Source organism: Pholcus phalangioides, unplaced genomic scaffold, assembly GCF_987345545.1.
Source record: "Pholcus phalangioides strain wild (caught in Gottingen) unplaced genomic scaffold, Ppha-v1.0 ptg000004l_1, whole genome shotgun sequence".
Lineage (NCBI taxonomy): Eukaryota > Metazoa > Arthropoda > Arachnida > Araneae > Pholcidae > Pholcus > Pholcus phalangioides.
In genome coordinates this window covers 4,581,855-4,606,238 of record NW_028301597.1, presented here as the reverse complement: position 1 = coordinate 4,606,238, position 24,384 = coordinate 4,581,855, and the positions used below count along the sequence as shown (strand labels likewise).

Here is a 24,384-nt window from a genome sequence, read left to right as displayed (position 1 = left end):
ATCCTGGGAAAAACGGGGAGTATGGTGATACCTACTTATCACATAAATTATGTTTGTCTTCGCCATGATAGTAGCGCCATCCACAGGAGTATTACAGCTTAGAGCTAAGGAATTTCTTTCGGAAGAGGATAATTGTTTTTGCGGAGGGGGCCAAACAGTATGACATACTGTACATACATAGGAAGCATTAAATTAAAATGGGCATCTGATCAAGAAACTCTAAATGTCAAAGCTTGATAGTCGTTTGCAAAATAAAGCGTAAGTCGGTGTACAAACAATACCGGATTGAAGTCTATTTCAAGCTCTGACAAGCAAAAGTTTGGGAAACTATGGGTTAGACCAGTGATTCCCAACGTGGGCGTTAACGCCCCCTGGGGGGCGATGGAATGTTCCAGGGGGGTGGTAGAAACTACGGGTATAGCATAGGATTCTATGGGTTAGATTGCGTTGGGGGTCGCTGGGAGAAAAAAAATTCTGCAGAAGGGGGCGATGGGACAAAAAGGTTGGGAAACTATGGGCTAGACAATAGACGATTTTATACAGCAGTGTCAAGTCATTGATCAGTCTACGCCATTCTAGAGAACGTTGCTCCAAGAGTTACAGACGTTCAGGATATGAGAGGTCCTGGGAACTAGGCATTCCTTCGTGAAACGTTTTTGGGTTTTTATTATTTTAGTGTCACCAATCAAATATGGGTTCTACACGGCGATGCATGCTCGAGAATCGGTCTAACAAAAGTGTTGAAGGCCCACATCAGAGTCGCACTTAACTAATTCACGTGTGATTCAATGATATCTATGAATTTTTCGGGTGATAAAAATGTCCCGGTTTTGAAGTAGATTTTTCTGTTGTTTTTTATATTCCAGAAATTATTTTACCATTCTTAACTTAATAGTTAGCCAGATAACTAAATCCTTGAAACAACACTAATTTTTGTGAGCCATCATCATTTTTCCTATAAAAATGATATAATTAAGAAATTTTTTTGAAGGTGCTTCTGGTAGTCTACTCCAGGGACCGTACAAGTGAGAAGCCGAATTTATCCTTTGCTTTCATTTGATTATTCTGGAACAAATTCGGGTGAGGGAACCAAAATGCACAGTTGCTCCTTGTGATAGAGTACAGGCAGCGCTTGGCCATGCGATGGGTCGCATGGGGCACCGCTCAAGAGGGGCGCAAAATCCGAGATGAAAGGACGATTTTTTTTGGAACTGTTTAAATAAGCTGTGAGGGAGGGGCATGACCCCTCAAGGATAGGGCTGAGAGGGCTCCATCTTGGGGGGGGGGGGCGGGACTAAATCCTTATAAGTTTTCTTTTTTCACACTATAGATTAACTGTAGAAGGGATCCCATAGAAAATCTGGCTAGAGTCCCACGAAAGAATCCAACCTTGGGGCCCTGACCCACGATATAGGGCTATGGGGGGAAGGGAGATAGGCAGGAGGCTTAAAAAGTAAGTCTCGCACGGTAGATTTTGTCTCAAGCTGCCTCGATAGCTTACATTCTTGTTTCTGGTATTACGGTCAAAGGCCCTGTCTATTTTCTCAAAGTTTCCGTTGTCGAGATATGACTCAAAAGAGTAATGTCATGTGAATTTCTACTGAGTTAAATTTTGGGACCTTAACTAAAGTCTACGCTGCCGCCCCTTACAACCTGCCGCCCGGGTGCGCCGCATCCCTTGCACCCTCTCTTAAGCCACCCCTGCTGTCTTGTATGTTTTGTCTAATTAAATTAATTATACCGTGCATTAAAAACATTATCGTAATTCGTAAAACACATTAGACAGTTCCATTCAAACTCTTTCTAATGCCTAAATGATAATAATAATAATAATGAAAATAATAATAAAGCAAAAATATCTTATTTTAAAACAATGCGAAGAAAGAAAATTGTACGATTGAACAAAATTTCGCAACCAGTCATGTGGAAAAGAAAAAGTGAGTCGTTTATTTTTTCAGACGTCCGTTTCATTAAACGGGATGTATGGTCATCGTATCCGCTTTTGGATTTATTTTGGATGTAGTTATTAATTGGCTATTATTATCAGTAGAGCCCAGATTATATGCAAATGCATATGCGCGTATGCATTTGCATATTTTGGCGTTTTTGAGCATTAATGCATATAAATGCGTAAAATAAAAGAATTTTCAGTATAACTGCATATTTTAGACGGTTTATTTAAGCTCACTCATATTTATATAATCTTTCAAATAAATATTGTTCATAATATTTTCAAAATATCGGTTTTTTTCCCGCAGGTGAAATTTAGTGAATATAGTGACAACACATATTTATAAAGTATTTTACGAATATTAACCGTTTATATATATATAAACGTAGTATATTTCTAGAGATATATCAGTGTTAAATTTTTTTTTATAAATAGTGTCGAAATTCTTTTGTTGATCATTTTTGTCGCACCACGGTCATTTTCTGCACACGAGGGCTAATTAGACCGGGACCTACAATTTTTTGCCGATTCCGAACGGCAGGCTTGTTTCTCATACTCATCGAGAGGTTGGTACGCTAACTCCTCGATGGGGGCCCGCTGCGGTAGCAATTTTTTGCTGCGGTCAAGTCGCCGTTTTTGTTGTACCCCTGTGCCAGGAAAGTTTTCTGACAAGGACGAACCGGGTATCGAACTCGCGACACCTCTAAACATCCTTTGGTACTTTAGGCGAGTATCTTATCGACCGGGCTACCGCGCCCGAAATACTTTTGTTACTAGTATTTTTGTCATTGAGCAGCTACAACAAACTAGCAATTAAAAAATGCCTGAATAAAAAATATGTAGAAGTTATTTGCATATGCGGTATATATATATGAGGGGTATTTTTTTTTTTTTGTAAATGAAATACATACGCATGAAGAAATAGAAAAGATGCATTTTCTGTGCACATCTGTTTATTTTTTTTGCATGGTAATTTTTCTTATGCGTATTTTCTTATTTTTTGTACATATTTCGGAATTTTTGACTTTTCAAGATTTTTAGTGCATATTCTGTGGTGTTTAATGCATATTTTGGCATTTTAAGACATTAAGTGCACTATTTGTATTTTAAGCACTTAATTTTGCATTTTTAAGTGCATATTTTTGCATTTTTAAGTGCATATTTTTGCATTTTTAAGTGCATATTTTGCCACTTTTTTAGTGCATATAATCCGGGCTCTAGTTATCAGAAACCCCGAGTCCCGATGTGATAGTGGCGTGCACTGTGGTTGGTTTCTCCTGTCGGAAGTGCTCGAGAAGCGAAATTCAAAGTGCTTTTTTATGATAACGCAGTTTTCTCGAAATCTATATCGTATTTATTTTTATATTAGTTTTATCCGAAATAAAATGAACATCGATTATAAAAAAATACTATTATTCCAAAAAATATAATAATAGTTATCATAGAAAAAAATATTTATTATTACATATGTGAGGAATAATTTTTTTTCAACTTGCATGATATTGTAGAAACTGTAAAAAGAAAAGCATATCGCGATACATTTTAAGCAGACATTGTGGGAGCATACATATATTCATATATTAAAATTCTGATCAGGAAAAATAAGGAGTGAGAAGGGACGGGGCATGCGACATAATTATGTGTTTCTCATACAGCTTTCAATGAAGTATATACTGTTTTTAGAATGTAAAGGGGCGATAAAAGATAACACATAAAAAGTGTATGAAAGTAAACCTAGATTTATTGTCTTAACCTCTTAAGATTAATTAGAGTGAATCAAGATTCTGATGAAAATCTTCCATAAACTAAAGACTTTCAAGATCAATATCACATTTATTTGAATTAATTTTCAATCTAAAGCAATTTTTTTTGTCAATTGGTTTGCGAAATGCAAATACGCATTTTTGTTTCGATATCCGCTTTTTAGATAATATGTCTTTTTTTTCCTTCTTCGTGTGTTTTGAACTCGGATAAATATTTTTGTAACGTTCTTTTCTCAATCCAGTATGAAAAATGTGCATTAACCGGGAGCAATATATTGCTTTCATTGTATTGATCTTAGAAATAAAAACCTATCCGATGCATCGGGAAACTTTCGTTAATGAAAGAAAATTCGTGATTTCCACTTTCCACCATTTATTATAATCCTTATTTAAACAACACGAAACTGATGAAGATTTAAGCATTTCAATTTGTTTGGTGCATCAAAAATGCATTAGTGTCTAGAGATGTGCTATGTGTGTTTCCATATCAGTTGGAAAATGGTAAATAAGTTCGCTCGCGCCGGAATTGTGACCCATTCGTATATCATTGTCTTTTAATTGTTTGTATGATTTCAATTTGTTTGTAACGTCAAGATAACAGAAAACGAATTGAAAGAATCAACTCTCAAACATGCGCTTACTTTGAGAGCAGTGTCTTTTTTCAAATGCTGGTTCGTGGACCTCTGCCGGTCCGTAGGAATTTCTTACCGGTCAGCGAAACGTTTCGTCCCATTCATATATTGCCTCTACATAATTTTAACATTAATTTAATATTATATCATACGTATGTTGGTTGTTATTTCTGTCTTAGCCGTCAGCAGGTCTGCGAATTAGTTTCCCCTTTTACAGGATGCCATATAATTCGTAATTCCAATAAATTCGTAAATAGCTGAAAAATTCATAAAAATTGGTGCAATTGCTATGTTTAAAAACGATTTGCGAAAAAACTATCATTACGATGTTGGAGGGAAGGACTTTTTCTTTTTGGTATAGGAAAAAGTTTAGCTCAAATTTTTTGTCGTTGGAGAGCGCTGTACAAACAAAGCACAGGAAATATGCAAATCAGAGTCCAATAAAATGCAGAGTATACGATTAACACCCTGGATTTCTGCTTATTTCTGAATTTTCCTGTTACTGGCGCTTACATAAGGTTTTCATTGGTATGTTGACATTGGTGGAAAAAACTATTGGTTAAGTTGTTTTACCTTAGCTACGAATCATCGGCTAAAGCTTTACGAGCGTTTCGAACACAGAAGAGATTGGAGAAAGGTTCAGATCCAATCACTCTTGCCATGCTTTCGTGGTGCACCCTTTATCGACAGAAGTTTGAACTAATTTTTTTTTCTGTACAAAAAAAAATCCCCCTTAATGAAAATTACTTTTCGGGAACCGCATTCCTTTCACCGGTCCGCAGTTGCAAAAGGATGTAATAAGAACACTGTCGTAGAGTGTTGTTCTTGTCATGACTGCAATTTTTTTTTTCAATGGCTCAGTGAAAAAAAAATTTCTTACAATACGTTACGTGTCAGCAGAAATCAAGATCTAAGCACTATTCCAATTTAACCCATGAATTGAAATTTATTGAACACAAAGCATCGAATATGCTACAGTAATAAATCCAGGCAGCCACAGACATTTTAAGGAAGACGAAGTACATGGACAAAGAAGTGAATACATACATTTTATGAACGATTTTAATAAATTAGAATCAAAAATGGCCTGGAATTAATCGCAAAAATCGTGGATATGATAAAGATGAGCGAGATTAGAATAATTTAAAAAAAGGTTAGGAAGTTCGTGGTGCAAAATTTACGCGTGTTTCACCGCGCGTCTTATTCCGCTCGATGATATAATACAGCACTCGTAACATATTTCTTTTCTAGAAAATTGGCACCAGGTATTGACTAGCTTTTAAAGGTCAGTCTCATGAAACTGGACAATTAGGTATGACAAATCTTCCTCATTCCCTTTTTCATGTCATTCTGCAAGACCACAGACATCCAATGTTTCAGTGGTTGTGTGGAATGGTGAGTCGAGCCGGACGGGATCATCTTACTTATGTTTCTCTGACATACTCTGGAACTGACCATAATCACGTAAGTGATGAAAATCACCACGGAATGTCACGCCTCCTCTTTTTTTGCGACTTCGTTGTACACCAATATCTATTCTACTCATAAATTAGTGACTGATGATCGTCAAAAACATAACTGAAAGACAAAGAGGGGGAAAAAACTTGCCGATGGTTGCAAAATAAAGCGATTTCATCAAATTCAAAGTTGGTATACGTTAGAGATCCTCGTCTTTGACTAATCGGGTAACTCTGTGGCCATTCCGAGCTGGCGAGTTCCAGTGCACTTGCGCATCAGAGATCATTGATTCTTGAGTAGTGGACATGCGATTCAACATAATACTTGTTTGGCCTCTTCTCTTCACGTCATGGTGCAGAGTGTATCTGTTGTACGAGCGCCTCAGTAAATATTGAACCTGCAACGACAGAAATATAAAACAAAAGTTAAAACTTTCACGAGAAATAAGGTAAATGAGTTTGATCGAGTGCCATGAGCAGACAGATTACCCACTTATACAAAAGGGATAATCTCTACCAGAGTTTTAAACATACAAGGGGTACGTTCCACGAGGACGAAGAGTAAAATCATAAAAAAAAATCAAGAAATGTAGGTACAGCAAAAAAAATTATTCATATCTTTCAAAGTATCTTCCCTCAGATTATATGCAATAGTCCCATAGTTTAAACTACTTTTCAATGCAAGTAAAAAAAAGGATCAAATGACCACGTCTTTTTCTGGAAGCTGTCTCAGTGAACCATATATATATGCTACGGTAAATGTGATAAATGCAGTTTTTATGCATACTTACCAAACATTTTGGTAAGCTTGATAAATTTACATAAATTTATCACTTTTATCGGTGATTATGCATAGTACCCAAGCGTCGCGTCGTTGGTAAACATGATAAATTCTACTATATGATATACTATGCATGATAATTCATTCATCAGGTGCAAATGCGAGCCGATCTCCCCGTTAAAAAGTCTCGCCACAGAGAGCAACAGTCCTACAACGGTAAATCATTCAATCATAACACTTCAGTCATAGTTAGTAAAACTGGGGGCAGATGACAGCACTACACATAACAAGCATTACACAGAAACAAACTTTACGTCAGGTTGCACTACACGTACACGCACATTCCCGCATGTACCGATTCGTTGGGGGGTTCCGCGGGGGGGGGGGCATGTGTGGTGTAGCAGTAGTAGGTAGGGGCTCGGGGATCCATGATGTTCTTAAGTCAGCCACCTCGTTGGGCAATTTGCCTGTTGTGGCGTTGTATTTGCATTTGTATTTGAATATTTGTATATAATTACATCGGGGTATAATCGTTAACGACGCTTTGGTATTATGAGTATTCGCCAGTAAAAATGATAAATATGTATCAAAATCACCTAGATGATTGGTAAGTGTGCATAATAACCGGTTATTGTGTATAATGGCCGATTTATCACATTTACCGTAACATATACATAGATTAAACAACTAATAATTCTCCCTTGGAGCTTCTCTTTCGACGTCGGAAACAGACAAAAAACACGCAAGATCCGGACTGTAAGGGGGTTGTGGCATGATTTTAATGCTGCATTTAAGCGTATTATGCTTCAGTCTAACGTAAGTTTGTGACAACACGCATCGAGAAAACGTCGTAAACTGGTGGAAATTTCAGCTGTGCAGTGTTCACTAGAGCAGCTTTCAGAAAAAGCCTTCTCTTTACTTGCTTTGAAAAGTGGTTTCAACATTGGGTCTATTGCATATCATCTGGGGGAAGTTATTTTGAAACAAATATAAATTGGTTTTTGCTGTTTCTACATTTCTTTTCATTTTTTTAATGATTTTACTCCAAGTTTTTATGCAGTGCACCTTGTACATATTTTTTTTTTATGTTGCCTAAAACCAGATGGTTTTCTGAAAGCTTATGCCTTATGATACGATATTCTGGGATGCCCGTTCTAATCGTTGGGAGATAGCTAATTCCTTAACCATGAGTCGTCTATTCAGGCATTTGCTTCTACATGGTAAATATTTTTCTCATAAATTCATTTTAATTTATCTATATGTATAAGGAAATGAAATATTATATGAAATGGATAAATTTCATTTGATTTGAATCTTGGCGGATAAAAAACCAGAAATATTTTCATAACTCGAGTGAATTTTGTGATTTTGAAGAAAATTTCTTGTCAGGAAAAGCATCGTTCCAGCCAAGCTTTTAGGTTCAATACAAGAATTTATATCAAATAACCAAGACAATTTCTTGAGATTAGACATAAGATTAGGAATTAGTTATCGGGGTCTTCCTGATGTGAATGAATTTGAATAATTCAAAATTTGTCTAAAAATTTTTTTCGTCTTGAACACTCCTTCTCCCAGGAAGAAGAACGAACTTTTCCCTTAACTGCAACATCAGGCATGTTATATAAATGCAACGAGCTACATGAAATGCAACGGGTATACAACGAGATGAGAAAATTCATATTTTCATATTTGGTTATTCTTGCCCAAATACAAAATATTTTTTACTAGAATATTACTGAATTGTGTTCTCAAAGCAGGTATATTAGAGATAAGTGATAATATTGACATTGATTTCCATCACATCCGTGGCTAATACTTTTCTGGGGAATAACGTGTCCCAGTCATTTTCATACGCCTTATTTTATACACGTACATAGAAAAAAAGAGCAGCTACGTGCATAAATAAATTTTACCTTGAGAATGTTTGATCTCTTTAGCACAGGGCTTTTTAACCAAGGGTGCTGGCTGGGGAATGTTCCATAACATTCGTATGACATCCGCATATTAATTACTAGGGAAAGGGGGGGGGGCTCTCTTTCTGATAATAAAACCTCCAGTTTATTGGGATTGAGACATTGTGAATTGAAGTTTACTGGGTGGGGTGCGGTGTAGTAATGAAATCGAGACTCACTACTTTGGTGCATATTTGACAATTCAAAATACGAAATTTATTATAATAATCAGGATTTCAACGAGATGTTCTCTTGCTCGGCTAGTTCGGGTTCTTAAGCTCTTTTCATCGGCTGCTTATAATTAGGACTTGTTGGGAATTTTGTTTCGATTCATTTAAACAAAAACCGAATATATACAAGCATAAAAGTTGCATTTGACCAGTAATAGAATGGCTTTCGTGAATGTCCAGTTCTCACCTATAAAAAATAGATGAAACTATCCTAGGAACTAGAGCGATAAACTACGTAAATTAAGGAAAAAGAATAAAAAAAAGGAAGAAAAAGAAATCAACAGTAAAGTAGGAGAGTAAACAAAAAATGAGAGTAAGTAAATTATCAATAGCGAACCTCTCCTATATCTCCGTTGCATGCATGAACGGGGGGCTTTCATCCCATAATGCATTTAAATTTGAGAGTTTAAACTTTGTTGATCATGACAATCTGCGATCGGGTCGAACGTCGAATGGACGGGGCCGGGAGAGTTCGTCTAGTTTGAAATCTTCTAAACGACCGCCAAAACAAAGTCAGGATCTATCAAAGAGAACCAAAACATAAAAGGTGTAGAAAAAGAAGATAATGAGAAAAAAAAGAGGGAAGGGCTTTTGTTAAATTCAAAACCTCGCTTTGTTAATTCAAAAGAAAATAACAATAATTAGCTTTTTCTTTAAATGACCTTTATTATGCACCCAATTTATTTCGATACTTTCCTCAAGTGGTGTAAGTTACGAATTCCTTTTTAAGAGCATCTTCAGAGACTAATTCATAATTCCATTCTACTTCTGACGCGACAAAACCCTTAAAATACCCAATATAATTCGCTTCTTTCTCTTTCCAAAATTTCTGGAGATAACTCCAGATTTCTGGACTAAGCTACAGGTGAACACCCAATACTAAATACAGACCCTTTTTATTATTTCGAGAATCATAATTCGTTATTTGGTATCTTTTATTACTGTTTTATTAAAACCAATGATTTCTCAACGGTAAGGGACCAATCCAGAGGAGAGTAACATTTTTCACAAAACTAATATTTCACGTGAAAATAAAGCGAGAGAAAGAGAACTATACGATTCTCAATCTTTTTGTACTTGTGGAACGAGTTTTACACATAGAGTTTTTAAGATTAGTTTCAATAATAATAATATTACTATCGAATAACAATCTTCACGGCAATTTCAAATTGTATAATCATCATTTCCTTATAATGAATACCCATGAAAGAAACTATAAAGGATGTGTTTTAAAATGTTATGTATCCATATACTAGCTAATCTTAAACTATACATGTTACTGTAAGTGAAATAAATCGGTCATTATGCATAATTTACAATCGTCTCGATAAGTTTGATAAATTTATCACTTGTACCGGTGATAATGAATATCCAAGTGTCATTGGTAAATTTGATAAATAATAAAAAATTATCACTTTTAACAGAAAAATGATCAAGCTAGCATAGCGTTTTACAGGGTGGGAAAAACGACAGAAAGAATATCAACCACTTTAGCTAATTCACAGCAGTCGCTTTTAACGTGATTTTATTCAATGGTGGTAAATTCCTGATGCACCATCCGGGAGAAAGTTACTTCTAAAAGAAATAAGAATATTCACTGCACACTTTTCAAAATATTTTAGATTAAAAACTAGTAAGTAGAAGAAAGGATAAAACTAGGATAGTAGAAGAAAGTTGCTGAAAAAGCTGAAATAGTATAACAGATTTACAAACTCCATAAATCGTCAAACTTATAGCAATCTATCATTTGGAAGTCGTATCTTGCATCAAACTATTTTTTTTAAATAGTAGGTCTCTATATTCGCGTAATGGCCCATGTCCAAATTCTGTTCTTTCTCCGAAATGACCAGTCACTTCAAACGTTCGCAGATTTCAGATATTGAACGTACATCCATTTACACATTATACGATAAATAAATTTTAAACTTGAAAAGAAAACACATAAAAGAAAGATCCAAAACGGTAAAAGGCTTCCGAACACAATTCCATAGTATTTCTAAAGAATAAAAATTCAATGCTGTGTTTTGGGTGTTGTTTTTTTAAGAATTTGACTAAAAATGGAAAAAAAAAAAAAAAAACACCACGAAGAAGAAATTTTCGTCGCATATTACAACTGTTTCGGAAAATGTTCTCTTCCGATTTCCATTATCTAGTCTTATCTTCGCTCTGACTTTTCATGAATTTCTGACTTCAGAACGGAATAACAAGAAACTTCAAAATGAGCTTTTTACAATAGGTTTATGAAGCATTTCATTATATATCTAGCTATTTTTCCCGTCAGAGAAAATTGTTTTTATATTGTGGTCATATCATTATATCATATAGGGATCGACGAATTTTCAATCTCTACAAATAAGAAATTAAAGACCATAACGGATATTGAACTGATATTTTTCAAAGCTAAATTCATTAGATGAATTCATTATACAGTCAACACTTGTTATAACGGCCCCAAGTTATAGCTACAAATTCCATTACAACGACATGTAGGATAAGTCCTAAATGTTTCCATATTACAACCAACCTATACGTTTCCCTATAGATATAATGATCACCCGCTTTAACGTACTTTTCTGACGATCGTTATAATGGGCGTCGACTGTATTCAATGTTTTGTGTCATTATGCATATGTATTCGTTAACATACGTGTAATGAACTGAAGAAAACTTTTTGAAAACGAAACCATTGGAGTTTTAGATAATTTTTGACTAAAATAATTTTTAATTTAAACAAACCGAATACAAGAGACTAATAAAATTTTCATTCTTAAACAATAATTGGTTAGAAATGAAACAAAATAGTACGTCATCTAGATTAAATAACATATATATAAAGTGCCGAAAACAAATAAAACGTTATTTCAAAAGAGTTATAGATACACCGCTCCAAAAATAATGAATCTATACAATACAATCAATCATACAAATAATGACATAAGATCTAATAACAATATATTCACGTTTTATATGAATATCAGCCGAGAATCTATATTACAACAATAATACAACTACATGATACAATCCATCTGTATGTAAAATTTCTTTGTTACATAAATACAAAAAAAAAGCTTTATATTGAACAATTATAAACCGACCTAAACCATAATAGGCTGTTGCTAAGAAAAATAATCCACGGAGAAACCCTTGTAGACCTACTGGAAGGACAGGTATGTCCCTTGAGGTCAAAAGTGTATGTTGAATGTGTTTATGTATATGCTTGTATATATGTTTGTATGTTATAATTAAAAAATAAATAAATAAAAATAAATTATGAGATCAAAAAACATTCATATCAGTCACTTTGCTGCTTTGAATAAATTATAGAAACTGTATAAATTAATTTTTCTGATTTGTTAGAATGATTCGTGTCACTTTAAAACTACATTTACTCGATTCGACCAAATCTTTCGTTTTTGATCCAAGAGAAAATCATGTTCAAAACGGCAATGAATGTTTGCTTTCGATCGATGCAAAAATTTCGATCAGTTAGTTTTCCTTTACAAATGCATTAAAGCAAAATTAAGAATGTCATCTAATTGAATTTTTGTCGCTAACGTTATGAAATGATTGTGAACCACTTTCGAAATAGAAAATCTTACGTCTTTAAGGAGAAGCAAATTTCCGAGATAGGAAACCGCTTCAATTCAAACGGTTGTTAAAAATGCCAAGACCGCTGATTCCGCTGTCAAAATGAGGAAGCTTAATAGCTCTTTCTACCACGTCAATAATTTAAAGAATTGAATTATTGTAATAAAATAAAATAATATTAAAAAAATTCAACATATAAATAAAAATATAACTATAAAGTAGATGAAACACCGAGAAAAAAATAGAAAATGATAAGCAGGACCTATTTTTGAATAGAATATACATACGACAATTTTGATTTCTACCTTTAATCTATATTCTGTCAAGAATAAAATCGAAAATGCACGTCTCTATATATTACCTATTTAAATGTATTAACTACATCAATTTACGAATTTAAATTTAAAAAAAATCAAATGGCTTACAAATTCCATAAAAGAAAATTCACAACTTCAATCGAAGCATTTTTTTTAAAAACACGCAGGTCGATATCATTAAAATTTGAAAATTTATTCGAAATATAAAGCGTCTGTAGCTGCGCATGCGCTACCCGTTCGCCGCACGTCTATCTTAGACGGGGAAAAAAAAGTGTGAAAATCTCACGCGATAGAAGTGAAACTTCTAAGTTGTTAAATGTGTGTTAAATCCAACAAATATCTTCTTAACTAGTTTGCTTGTGCTAGCTGAAATGAGATATAAAACTTTTGATTTCTAATATTGCATCATTTACAGGTTAAACGGACGTTTAATGTCCTTGGAACTCGCACGAACTTTCGAAAAAAAGTTACGAAATGATGGAAGATTGTTTTTCGGTGGGGGAAGATAAAACATGAATAGGGAAAAACAAACACAATGGCATGGGGAGAAAATCTCAATGCAGATATACATAATAGACCGAAGAGATGTATGGTGATCTGTCCAGAGTCAAACTACAAAAAAATTCAGCGTTGGCAATCACATGCTATTAAAACAACTTTTGTTAACTGCATTATTTCATTCCCTATAATTTTCCATCAATTTTGGATTTAAAATAAATGCCGAATTATCACTTTCAGTAAGTTCTGGAGTTACTCCTTAAATTATTTTCTATTTTCATCGATTTGTTGTTTAAATATTTTTACCACTTCTGTAAACGTGAATTCCACGTGAAACAGATGCTTATAACTCAATGATCGCTACCAATAATATATTCAGCAATTATCCTGTGATTAAACTTGAATTTGAGAGAAATGTGAATTTTTCATAAAAAAATGGCGAAACTCCGAGTGCACGTTACTTTGGGTAGCGTAGGTTGGACTCTATTACTACACGCCCCCCTCCAACTTTGTTTTCTTACACTGCCGAGCCTTTATTAACATCCCTCCCCTACCACTACCAACTTATCTGCTTGACGGATCTTTATCACACATTAGTTTTTCTTCGGAACTCGTTTTGAGGAAAAAGAAAGCTTTTCACTTTCTGTGACGGCTGTCTCTTCTGTCATAAAATTTCACTACTATGTCCCTAAAAAAGTTTCATTCCAAAAATCCACTCATTTGTTTTTTTTTTTCTCCTCTTCTTGCATGAGCTTTTAAGGAAGTCGCCATGTTGGTTACCTTGTATACGGTTTGTACGTCCCTCAAAACCAATGTTGAAGGACGAAAATGTCACTTGATCCAAAAAAGCCTCATTAATTTACTGACAAGTTCTTCACGTGAGTTTCTAATATTGGGGGGGGGGGGTTCTAAATCGAAATGATAGCAAAATTTCCACCTTAATGATGGTGATACATTTCTACAAACACATGGGAAATCATGAAACGCAAATAACATCGATAAACAACCCACTTAGACTCACCCTCAATTAGGAAAACTCACTTGTCAAATGATCAGTTCTAATTATACAGGGTACATGGGGAAAACAGGGGTAAGGTATTTTATTAGAAAACCGTTCATCCTAGAAACATACTTCCAATGAGAAAAATTTATCTAAATAACGTGTAGTACTCAGATATGTCATTCATGTTGCAAGGGATTGTATACTTTTAAAAATAAAAATGTTTACTGTCTGAAGCACTGGACACCCTGTTTTCAAGAACCCAATTACAAAGTTGTTGTCCTGTCTATCCTGATGCCACCAAACAAAAATTCTACGTTTCTAAGTGCAATACTCACTTAGATATTCTAATTCGAAAAAAGGGAGGAAAGTTGAGGGAAAACAGTGTTAAATACGATTAAACCGTTTTATCCGCATTTAACGCTGTTCCTCCCATCTTTCCTTCCTTTTTCGAATTAGAATATCTAAGCGATTATTGTGCTTAGAAACGTGGATTTTTCTTTATAAAAAGTATAAAAAGTTAACACTTTTTTTTTTATTTTGATAAGTTTACAACCCCTTGCAACATAAATGACGTATCTGAGTTTTACACGTTATTTGGATACTTTTTCTAATTGGAAGTATGCCTTTAAGATCAACGGTTCGCCATTAAAATACCATACGCCCTTTTACCTCTGCACCCTGTATATAGTGATATGACAGCGTGATAAACGTCAAGATGCACGAAGTTTAATTTTTATATCCCCATAAGTTCGAAATATTAATCCAGACATTCTATTCTCTCTACTCATGAAATGGAATTAGAAATTGAATATCTGGTTGAAAACAAAGTATTTTCAGTGTGATAGGAATTTATTGTATGAGTGAATACACGGTTATTCAAATAAGCTTGATCCGAATTTCTGTTAATATTTGTTGTGTACGGAGAAATATTGACTCCTCAATTTCAAATGTAATGATATATTGTTCTAGAAGAATGGTGTGTGTGCATTGCGTGTCTTATTCCACAATAAATACGTTGATACGCATTAACACATATGCAATTAAAATTAATTAAAAAATAGATGACTTACTTCTCCATTCATGTAGCAGAAGATTAGAGCCACCAAAAAGCCCTACAAGAACAAACGAAAAAATTGAGATCAATGACGTTACTGTAAAAATCATCTGAAATACATAATTTTTTTTAACGGAACTCTAATATTTGCACTCGACCTCTTAAAAGATATATATGCAGTCGGATCAAACATAAATATTTACTGTCGAATGATGACGTAACGAAACGCTTTTCCCTCTATTTTCCCCTACAAAATTAATGTTTATTTACCTACTTAACTAACAAATAAAAATCATGCACAATCTCGTAGGTCTCATATTCTGAGCATTTCCACCTTGCAATTACTGTGGTTAAAATTTTTCGTCTAATTTTGAAGAAGTTATCTTAAAATACGTCGACACAGTTTGCGCCGAGAGCAATGAAAATTAAACATACATACGGATGAGCTATTAGTAGAGATACGTAAATTTCACAAATCGGAAACTTCGTATTTATTTGCAAAAATGAAAGTTTTCAAGTTAAGAATTTTGCTTTTATCCGCAAAGAAATAAAAAATATTGTATTCTTTCGAGAAAAAAAAATGCAAATAAAAATGTTTTATCCATTCGCAAAAATATTTCTCAAATCAAAAGTTTTGCATTCATTCGCAAAACTAACTAAAAGTTTTCTTTTAATTTGGATCTAACGACAAAATTTATCTTTTTCACACTTGTGCCAAAAGTGACAAAAATATATTTCGCTTCATTTGCGTTTATTGTATGTCAAAATGTCCTTTAATTAATTAATTAATTTAGGTCGATATATTTACCAGGACCATTTGAGTTAGGTACACACGTGTACCTTAGGTGAACTAGAAGAATCATTAAAAACCATTTATAACCGTTAAAAATGAGGTACTCACATGTCTGCCTCTGGAGCGAAGAGGTTATTATTTAATTATGGGGAGCCGAGTATTAAAGTACTGTATTTAACTGGAAGTTCTTGAATTTAAGTGTTCAGCCAAATTACATAATACCTACTTTCGCTTCAAAAAGTGTAAATTACCGAGAGTTCGTGAAAAAGTGTTAAAAATAAAATTTAATCACCAAAAATGGAAAATTTCGCATTTATATCGCATCTCTTTCACGAATACGAAAATTACATATCCCTAGATATCAACAATATAATTCGGAAAACAGTTGACACACTGCTGATTCAAAAACTGAAAAGATGCAGTAACAGCAGTTAGGTATATTCATTCATATATGATATTCAGTTACCAATGATATTCAAAAATGAACATTTTCTGTTTATTTTGATAGGGGCTACTTGGATGCTATATTATAGTGACTCAAATCCCAGAGCATAACATAGAGAAGATGCTTCGCGAAAGGAAATGGAAACCCGACTCAAATGTTTTTCCTGGAAATTTCGATCTCGGAATTTCCACAATAAAAAGGAAGAGATTCGGGCTTCACAAGTCTCCGGGGATAGAAGATATTACGTACAAAATACACGAGGAACACGATTCAAAACATCGTATCATCACTCGTATTCAATGGACATAAATTTCAAACGATGCGACGTTATGGTCACGTTCGCCGTGCATGTAATATAAATATCTTCATCTCTCATTTATCTCGACGGTTCGCGACGGATCTGAAAGAGACTATTTCTAAGGCATCTGATTGGGGATGCACCAGATTTATTTTTTAAAACTCATAAAAAGATGTAAAAACTTTTGAATAATTTATTGCATAAAAACTTTCTCAAAAAAGATGAGTGTTATTCAATGTGCTTCAGCCCTTTCACTACCACATTATGAAAAAATGAAATAATTGTCAGTAAATTTTTTGGTAAGTCATTTTAGTTCTTATGGAAGCCTAAAAACAAAAAAAAATATATTCCCCCCCCCCCCCCAGAAAAGTAGTATCCAACGAATTAATTAATCCAGTACTTAAAAATTTCATGAGCCTATACGCCCATTAAAAAAAACAATTCAAATATGTTGAATTGGCTTACATAATAATGAATATTTATTTATTTTACCGCAAAGAAGGACATAATTTTTTTTATACATTTGTTAGGGAACATTTTGTAAAAGTAATCTATATATATAAAAACGAATGTCTGTCTGTCTGTTTGTCCTTTACGCATTACTGCACCATTCATCCGATCGCCATGAAACTTTGGCAAGTTGTTGAGTACACTCCCGTGAAGGTTTCTGACATAGGTTTGTTTTTTTTTTAATTTTTTTTTCTTTTCCTTCATTTCCTTGAATTTTCTTTCTTCTGAGATCGCAACAACGCGTGACGGGTAAGCTAGTGTATAATGTAATGTATACTGCATCACGCACAAAAGTGTAATGCCGTAAACACTTTCACAGAGGCGAAATATATTCAAAAATAAACTATTTGTCCAACACTCACGCTGTCATCTGGTAATCGTAGAGCAGTTATACAGCCTTTACACTTCAAAATGCCAACATCCAACAACGTATGTAAGGGAAGTTACGGGCTTTGTAACTGAAGAACCGTCAAAGGGTGAAATACAGAATTTTTCTTCTTGAAAGTAAAACTGTTAAGATTGTGATTTAATGACCAATTTGTATTGGCAAGTATCAGAACAGGTGCGATTCAGTATGAATCTTGCAATATATATATATATATATTTCTCAGACAACATATGTTATACAGCAGTTATGGTTACATCATAAACGCGAAATTTATGGTTACATCATAAACGCGAAATTCATGCTAATGTGACCATAACGTAAAGCACTTCACTTTCGTTATGGAGGGAACTTTTGAAAAATTCAGTATATATACAGGCATATCCGTTATTATTTTTCGGTTTATGAGGACTCCCCACCTGGAAAAAATGGCCTAAAAACACGCAACGGCAATATCCTTTCAAGGATTTTAGGATTACAAAAATGTTACAAATGTAGACATTTAAAAAAGGGGGTTATTTCATGCGAGGGCGAATTTAATTAAGCGCTAGCAAATACAATAATTTTTGATAAAGTACATTTTCGAACAAATCAAGTTTCTGCTGATAGATTTTTTTGTGTTGGAAAAGATTACTTTTATGAGTTTTTTCCTTAAACGTTGCATAGATTTCGATGTTTTTAATTCTTTTCTCTTTAATCTTATGTCATATTATAAAGTGTTTTAAATTCATTGCAAACAATATGACGTGGAGCACTTCTGCCCCGTGACTTGAAACAAAATGAATAATGTGGGGGGGGGGGGGGGGGTGGAGAGCTGGAAATTTTGTTTTTTCAGAAAAATGCTGAGACATGTCATATTTTAGCAAACATGTCTATATTAAAAGCGAAAAAAAATAATTTTTCCCTCTGAATTTGAAAAAGTTCTGAATTTGAGACACAAGTCGACACCCTCAATCAGAAAGTAGCAAAAATAGAAGCATGTGTGAACAAAGCCCATTACGAACAGAACAGCGCTTTATTAACGACAATGTTCCGAAGACACCCGAAGAAGCCTCCGGTGACTAAAAAACGTTTCATTGCGTGTGTGTGCTATACTATAAGTACACGTATATTTAATAGAGATAAAAATTACTCATAACTGTCACATTAATCATCTAATTTTTTTCCCTTCTTTTTGCTATAAAAAAATAGCCGAATTAATTAGAATTCCATAAGGAAAGAATAGTAGCAACCCAGTCTTACTTGCAGCCCATCCATCGCGTGGTTGAAGTATGTATAAAACTCCGTTACTCCACATTCCCCCGCTTGAGGCCGGTATATGACGAGACAAAAATGCAAACCGAACAAGGGCACTAACACCAATGTCGCTCGCACAGCTTTTCTAAGAGAGAGATAAACATGAGAAATTCATGAAACTGAATAAAAATAGACGAAATCGATAATTGTTTCCGGTTTCCTAATAAATTTATATCTTAATACGTAAATAAATAAATGAATTTGTTGTTCGAAAAATAAGGAATGAGCGCAAAAAAAGTTATCTTTCATCTTGTGTTTATGTACAGTAGAAGTCCGTTATAACGCCAGCTCACAATCACAAAGAAAATTATCGTTGCAACGAACTTCTCGTTATATGCGAATGTTATATGTAACATTATATCTTTGACAATCACCCGCAAATCACTTATTATATCAAGATTCTAGTTATAATCCGTACTCGCTATAACGGACTTTTACTGTATATACATTTTTTTGCCATCTGTATACCTGTATTGACTTGGCTCATTCGCATTCGTTGCTCGTAGTTTTGTAACCAGAACACGAATTATATTACACAAGAAAGCGAGATTCACCTGGAAAAATAAGAATGCATAACGGAAACATAAACAAAACATTAATTGGAAGATACAGAACAAATATTCTTGTCCCGTGTATCAAATTTTTCGATATTTTGTAAAATCCCGAGCGTGTTTCCGAAGCGGTTTAAATAATGGGATATAAATATCAACGCACGAAAAATAGAATAGCTACAGAATTCAAATGAAATAATGTAGACAAAAAGTTTGGTCTGTTAGTCGGTATATATATATAGCTTTCATTTCTTTCTAGCTGCCTAATGATTTGCGTATCTTCAGCGGTACGGAACATGACAAATCAAAATGATTGTTTTAGTTTCCCTCAAAATCACTAATGATTCGATTCAGTTCACTACGATTACGTATTCGAATTTTAATTTATCACAAATTCATTTGAAGTTAAGGGTATCACGACCCCCGAAGTCGATTTTTCAATAATGACTTTAGGAAAATATTTAATTCAATTGCAAATCAAATGCGAAAAATTTCGTGTCAATCGGTTAATTTTTAATTTAAAATTAAAGAAGTAATGAATTATAGTGTAAATTCATACAAGAAAAAAAAACCCGATTTTCTCAGATTGCAGTTTTTTGGCTCATCAGTAAAGTTACATAAGGAAATTACTGCACTAAAAATTCTGAAATTTTTTAGAAAATGTCTATCTAACATGTGTTAATAAAATGAATTTCGAACGTGGATATCTGACCCTTTGGTAGAATTTTATGAATTTTTAAAGTTTGAAAAATATAAATTTCAAAAATTTGAATTCAATATTTTTTAAAATGCTTTCCATTGTTCAGTTTGCCAAGTCTGAGGTCCATTTTACTAACACATGTCAAATAAACATTTTTGAAAAATTTCAGAATTTTTAGTCCAACGGTATGTTTTAATAATCTTACGGATGAGATCAAAAACTGCAATCTGAGAAAATCCCGTTTAAAGTTGTTTTTTTCCTTTTATACATTTACACACTATAATTCATTGCCTCTTTCTTCTATTTTGAAAGGACAAAAATTTACCGATTGATATTTTTTGCATTTGATCTGCAATTGAATGAAATATTTTTTAAAGTCATCTTTGAAAAATCGACTTCAGGGATCGTGACACACTTTTACATCATGGTATCAAGCATTTTTTTTTTTCGGGATAATTAAGCTTGAGCTTCTTTTCGAAGACAAAGAGATGGAAAAAAGCCATCAAGTACTCAATTTCAGAATTTTTTCTTGTACTTACCACAAGGCTAAGCAAATTCGGAGCATTCATTATCCATTCGTATAACTCGGCAGGAAATGCCCAACACCTGCGGCAAAATTGAAAGCATTTCTTGAATTAAAGAGAAAAAACATTTTCCTATAAAACAAAAATGAAATATTGATGATATACACTCAGTTTTACTTACTTTTCGTCTGCAAGCGTCATTCGCAGCGCCGCATATGCGCCCACCGGCAAGACTGGGAAAACTGTAAAAGGAGTTAGAAACTGAATTTAATCATGTAATCAAACCTGTAAGAGATGCAATGTTTCTACAATACTACAATCTATCTCGCTTTCTTTATAGTTGAAGAAATGATGGAGTTAATAGTGGAACAAGGTATCAGTATGTAATTTATTACCGCTAAATTTGATTTTTTGCCATTTACTGCGAAATCTTATAAACTTTTTTAGTTTCTGACTATAAATTAAATATTAAGCATTTATATTATGCATGTTTACCTGAAATTTAGCAAAAAAAAATATCTTTAAAATAGACATGAAATGCCCAGACAGAGTGATTTAAATTTAAATTTCATTTATGAACGAGAAAAAAGCAACATACATGAACAAACACAAAAAAACAATAATGAATAAATTAGAATAACCGGCATGGAGACAAAAAGTATGATAAATAAAATGCATCGCAGGTACAGAGTCGAACCACGGATAAAAGAGTAAATGAAGTACAATGAGCTTGAATGACGTGGACGATAAGAGGGAATGACAAAAGAGCAATTAGGTAAATGCAAAGTCGGTAAAAAAAACCACATAAATTCATACTATTTTGAAGCACACAGTTTCCTACGAATGGTATAATTATAGATGATCATCCCATTTCAAGTGAAACAGGAAAATCACAGCGAGGAATTTAACACTAGAGAAAACATCTGTATTCTTGAGAAATTTCACGAAAAACATCTGTTATTTCCACGATGGTACTAAAAGGGTTTTGAAATCGAAAATAAGCGTAATGTAATTTTTAATGCACGACGATGCATTTTTACCTCCGCACCGACATATCGCATTTGGAATTAACGTAGCGAAAAAGCTATTCATAAAAATTTGAGGTCTAAAGCCAAAACTGGCAAATTGCTCATTGGAGTTTTAAAAATATTAAAGAAAAAAAAAACAAGACAAAAAAAAAGAAAAAAGAAATACCGTACTATACATATATGGGAAGTGCCGGTGTTATGGAATACTGGGTTTCTGGGTTTTCTCCGCCTTCAAGTATGGCCTCCCCAAGTGAAACAGTGATAAACTACATCAAAATGCCCCCATGATGCTATGGGGTGTCGCTTGGTTATTGCTATCATCACGGCTGCGAAAAATGAGAAGATTCGTTTTTCAATATTTGAAATAAAGGCCTATTAATTTGGTCTTAACAATTTCTATTTAGTAATAATCTGGCCTAATTATTTAAACTAAGCTCAATGTACATCACAAGTGTTGCACTTTATTGTGACGATTTTTACGACTTTTTTTTTTTTGCAGTGCTTTTTTTTCCCTCATGAAACAACCATTTTTTTAAACACGATAATACACTTGTCAATGCAACGACAAGAATCCAAATTTTATAGAAATACAGGTTTCAGGTTTCTATCATGATTTAAATTGGAGTAATCGAAAAAATAAAATGGTTTTTCATATTACCCTGCACATAAAGAAATGGTATTGGAAAAAAATAACCAAAATAAATATTGACACTACAAACATATTGTACAAAGATGTCTATAATAACTTTCGTATGGATTGTCATGTTTCGTTTCGTTCAAAGAACATTTAGAAGTTTACGGTCCACAAATCAACAAGAAAAACGAAACGGTCGAATAATACTCACGCCATCCAATAACGTAATATACAGCGAGAGACTTCTGCTCAGCGAAGGCTGCAGCTATCAACTTGTGTAGGTAGTATCCTTCGCAGAACATCCACATATAATTAGTCATCCTGAAGTATTTTGTTAAGATGAACAGAAATTTGCACCAGGGCTGAAATAGTTGATTAGAAAAATCAATACTTTGTATAGAAATGGAGTGTGAAAAAAACCAAATCATAGCCAATATCGGCTTACTCACTCATATAAACGATTTAGCTAATTTCGACAAATCTGCGGGAAGGGAGGGAGGGGGTTAAAACATTTAAAGCTCTTTATCATGTGATTCCAATACCGAAAGTAATTACTTCAAATGAAATTTATTCATCTGCATTCTATATAGGTTTGTCAAATGACTCGTCGCATATATGTAATTGTGTATGCTGAACGACTTCTTCGAAAATTGAAAATTTTTCACACCTCGGAGCGAAGAACTCTTTTTCCCAATTGTCTTAAATAAGGCTTCTAACAATGCAGGTGTACACGACATATATTTCACGGGGAAATTTAAATCTACGTAAGCGTGCTTTTTTTCCCTACATAATTTCGAACACTTTATTCATCAACGTTAGCATCTTATGAAATTGTGCAAGCAAACCTGTGTATGTGAAAAACACGACATTCCAACGCTAATGCTATAAACTATTCAGAATCAGGTGACAGCAATGACCGAGTACGAAAAAACGTGTTTTTTTTATCTGTCACTGTCTTTTTTTTTTCACGTATGGCTCTTCTCAATTTTCTTATGAAAAATCATACATACGATAAAATCATGCAAAGCTTTCTCTGTTGAAAAGGAAAACATATAGTCACGCAATATTTTTTTTATGTACCAAGTATAGAGGACTGGATACACTGAATTTTTTATGCATGCAATAGAAAAACTTTTCAGAAAAAGCGCTGCTTGAAATTATTATTTTCTTTTCACTATTTCCGAAACTAGATCTTAGAAAAGTAAAATAAAAGTATTCATAAGTATCATTTTTCCAGTCTCGCTCGCACAGCCCAAACAAAAAGAGATCGTAGAGATTGTTATGTGCTTGTTTGTGCATAATAATTGTGCATATATGTTTGTTTGTATTTATTGTTGCTCGAATGTTAAGGTGTTCCTTTACCTTAAAAATTTGTTGCCTTTTTCATTTATTACTACCGTTACAACTGTGATCCGCTCATGCACCACCTAGAAATCTACGTTACTACCAATAGTTTACTACCGTAAACTGCGTTTACTGCCGTACTAAACTTTACAAATTGGGAACCTAGAAAACATTTATAATTTTTGTTTACTACTCAATAACCATGAAACGAGTATGCAGGGTGAAAAAGCACGCTAAAGGTTTTGAAATACGCGCAGAAACTTTTTTAATAAAAGCTTTATCATCATAAACATTATTAATATCGCTTAACAATTTACAGTTTTGAAGTCAATTTCATCTTTTCAATTTATATGTAAATGACAATATTTATATGATGGACGCTTTACGTAACCATCATTTCCTGTCCTAAACTCATAGTATTTTATGTTGTATCAAAATAAAAACCATGCTGCTGCAAAGGTAACACACAAAAACCATTTAGGCTTTCTCGAAGGACAAATGTCCCGGAGAGATTATATAGATCAGTGGTTCTTGGGGGCCACGGAAGAGCATTTTTGGGGGTGCGAGATAGAAAAAAATTACATGTTGACTGATTTATTATTCAGGAAAATTGAAATGATGATAATTCAAAATTTGTCATTTCTTAAAAA

The 24,384-nt window shown here is 33.7% G+C and overlaps 1 protein-coding gene across 3 annotated transcripts in view; it reads right to left on the bottom strand.

Annotated features, from left to right (window-relative positions):
- Window positions 1–5,268: 5,268 nt before the first annotated feature.
- Window positions 5,269–24,384, bottom strand: part of LOC149086471 (calcitonin gene-related peptide type 1 receptor-like) — a 132,212-nt gene continuing 113,096 nt past the window's right edge. For 2 of the 3 annotated variants that reach the window (XM_089255752.1, XM_089255741.1), the window contains exons 9-15: window positions 22,602–22,752; window positions 20,910–20,970; window positions 20,744–20,810; window positions 19,422–19,507; window positions 18,900–19,038; window positions 15,243–15,284; window positions 5,871–6,201 (exon numbers count right to left, since the gene is read on the bottom strand). In XM_089255752.1, coding sequence (XP_089111878.1) covers window positions 6,004–6,201; window positions 15,243–15,284; window positions 18,900–19,038; window positions 19,422–19,507; window positions 20,744–20,810; window positions 20,910–20,970; window positions 22,602–22,752 — 744 coding nt within the window. In that variant the 3' untranslated portion in view covers window positions 5,871–6,003. Of the gene's footprint in view, window positions 6,202–9,103; window positions 9,287–15,242; window positions 15,285–18,899; window positions 19,039–19,421; window positions 19,508–20,743; window positions 20,811–20,909; window positions 20,971–22,601; window positions 22,753–24,384 lie in introns of all 3 variants that reach the window. The other variant, XR_016196105.1, reaches the window with a different exon arrangement.